The sequence below is a fragment of the Cyprinodon variegatus genome, unplaced genomic scaffold (genome assembly GCF_000732505.1).
Source record: "Cyprinodon variegatus isolate N-32 unplaced genomic scaffold, C_variegatus-1.0 Scaffold1110, whole genome shotgun sequence".
Lineage (NCBI taxonomy): Eukaryota > Metazoa > Chordata > Actinopteri > Cyprinodontiformes > Cyprinodontidae > Cyprinodon > Cyprinodon variegatus.
In genome coordinates, this window is record NW_015151563.1 from 179,269 (window position 1) to 181,494 (window position 2,226).

General features: G+C 44.3%; 1 protein-coding gene across 1 annotated transcript in view; it reads right to left on the reverse strand.

Annotated features, from left to right (window-relative positions):
• LOC107101532 (FERM and PDZ domain-containing protein 2-like) overlaps nt 1-2,226 on the reverse strand; it is a 51,808-nt gene that overhangs the window by 46,464 nt on the left and 3,118 nt on the right. Inside the window, exon 3 of the mRNA XM_015400480.1 lies at nt 287-352. Coding sequence (XP_015255966.1) covers nt 287-352 — 66 coding nt within the window. The remainder of the gene's footprint in view (nt 1-286; nt 353-2,226) is intronic.

Here is a 2,226-nt window from a genome sequence, read left to right on the forward strand (position 1 = left end):
GATGGAAACGCGAAAACGGCGTTTCAGAATCTTCCCACTCTGAAGGCTGAATAAAAAATTTGTGCGTTTAGGCCAGGGTTCGGCTTCGTGTGGACGGGGCCTAAGAAAACAGCTGCATTACTCTAAAATCCTTTTATTATGAGGTTCACTTCCTGGTTTGCATATTTTTTTAAAGCTCCCATTAATAAACTTTTTTTCCCTTTGCTGCAATAATGGAACAAAATTTACTCAATAAATGTTGAGGGCAAAGAAAACAGTTATCAGATGAAGGAAACCAGGAAACTACCTGATTTTGAGGTAGGCGATAATCAGCACACCAGTATAGAGTCATTCCCAGTGAGTACACGACCACCTGAGGATCAGAAACACAAACACTTTCTGAGATTTAAATCCAAATCTAAAAGCCATGTGGAGCTAATTTTCACAAGAGATTTTCTTTAACATTGACAGCCATTCAGATATTCTCAGTGTTTGTCAGAACTCAGAACAGAAGGATCCAGTAATTTGAGGCGGACAAAACTGTTTGATTTTTCAGAACGTTTTATTAACAACAGGATCGGGGGGACAGTGTTGACGTGTAAGACAGGAACCTCTGCGGGTGGAGACAGCAGGTTAGTAACCGCGTCTTTCTGGAAGTGGATGATCACAAACGAGTGAGTCACTAACCTGGTCTTCTAGGTCAATCTGAGTCTAGAGGTAGAGGATTGTTCCGGCCGGCTGGCTGCCAACGCGACGCAATGGCTGCCGTACAGCGAGTCTCAGACACAGGTGTATTGGAGGTCAGAGGACAGGCAGTAGATCAGAATGAAGCAGACAGATGTAGGCAGCATAATCCAGAGGGCGGAGCCAAAGCTGATGTCAGAGATGTGGTCGGTTGTTAGAGTCAGGAGGTTGGAGATCCAGAGAGGCCCGAAGGAGAATCCAAGACAGAGTCAAGTAACAGTTCTAGGTTCCGCACACAATGGGGCTGACAGCCTCAGTGGTCGGGAAATGGTTCCGGTCAGTACACAAGCAGGCAGAGGTAAGGCAGAAGTCAAAAGACAGATCAGGTAAACAGATCGCACAGGAACAGGTATGCAGGCTAATAGGTCGAGAGGCAGAACAGGTCAGGATCAGGCAGTCAGAAAACAAGTACGCTAGAGTAAGTCTCACCACGCAGCTTGAAATAATCTGGCACTGATGACTGGTCTGAAGGCTGGTTAACTAGAGGGTAATGACAGTGGATCAGATAAGCAGTTAATGACAACTGGGCGGGGCTAAGCAGGTGTATGAAATGAGTGACCAGATTCTCAGACCAGACATTAGTGTCAAGATCATGACAGAACTTCCTTTTGATTGCATATGTTTCCTCCACCATTAGTTCACCGTTACACCCGCTGGCAAATTCCAGTAAGCCTACACTGGTGCAGACTCGCTATTTAAGGCCTGTATGATCCACTCGCCCTACCCATTACATGGTTTGAGACGGCCCTTAATGTGGGGGATCCTCCACGGGAATGCAAGAACAGAGGGATAGCGTTCAGGGGGCGGTTTGGGATTCAGCTGCAGAATGATCAAAAGGGAAAACTAGAGGATGGGGAAGGGACCGAAGACATTTGGATGATTGATATGCAATGAGAAAATATCATCTAAAGACAACATATTAAAAACTACAGCAAATATGAAATTAATGCAGAGAATGCTAAAAGGAAATAACATAAACACCAATGAATCTGAACAGCAAACAGAACAGATAACAGAATCAAGGCATAACTGAACACTTTAACAGAACCAAGATGTCCAAAGAAAAGCAGATCATGACAGATGTTGCAGGTGTTGATGCTGTAGAGGTCTGTCCTACATACAATCTGAAGAAGCCTCTGACTGAGAAAAATGTTGAGATGGTCACTGTTGTCCATAATCTTCTTCATCTTCAAAAAATCATCTTCAGAAAGGGTAGCTGGAAGAACTTTTGAACAGGAGTTGTTTTTGTTTTTTTGGACACTCTAAAATACTATGGTTACGTTAATCTGCACCAATAGATATGAAAGTGCGCAGCGGCACCATTACTCTGAGCTACAGGCGGGGTGTCCTGCCTGGTTACACGTGTCCAAAGGTTCAGGTGCGCTCTGAGGTCATAGAGATAAAGTCTCTCATGAGCGGAAAAATCCGAAATGCGTTTCTTTTTCTCCTTGTTTCTGTCACTAGACTATGTCAATTTACTAGTCTGCTGTCTCAGCGGGATAC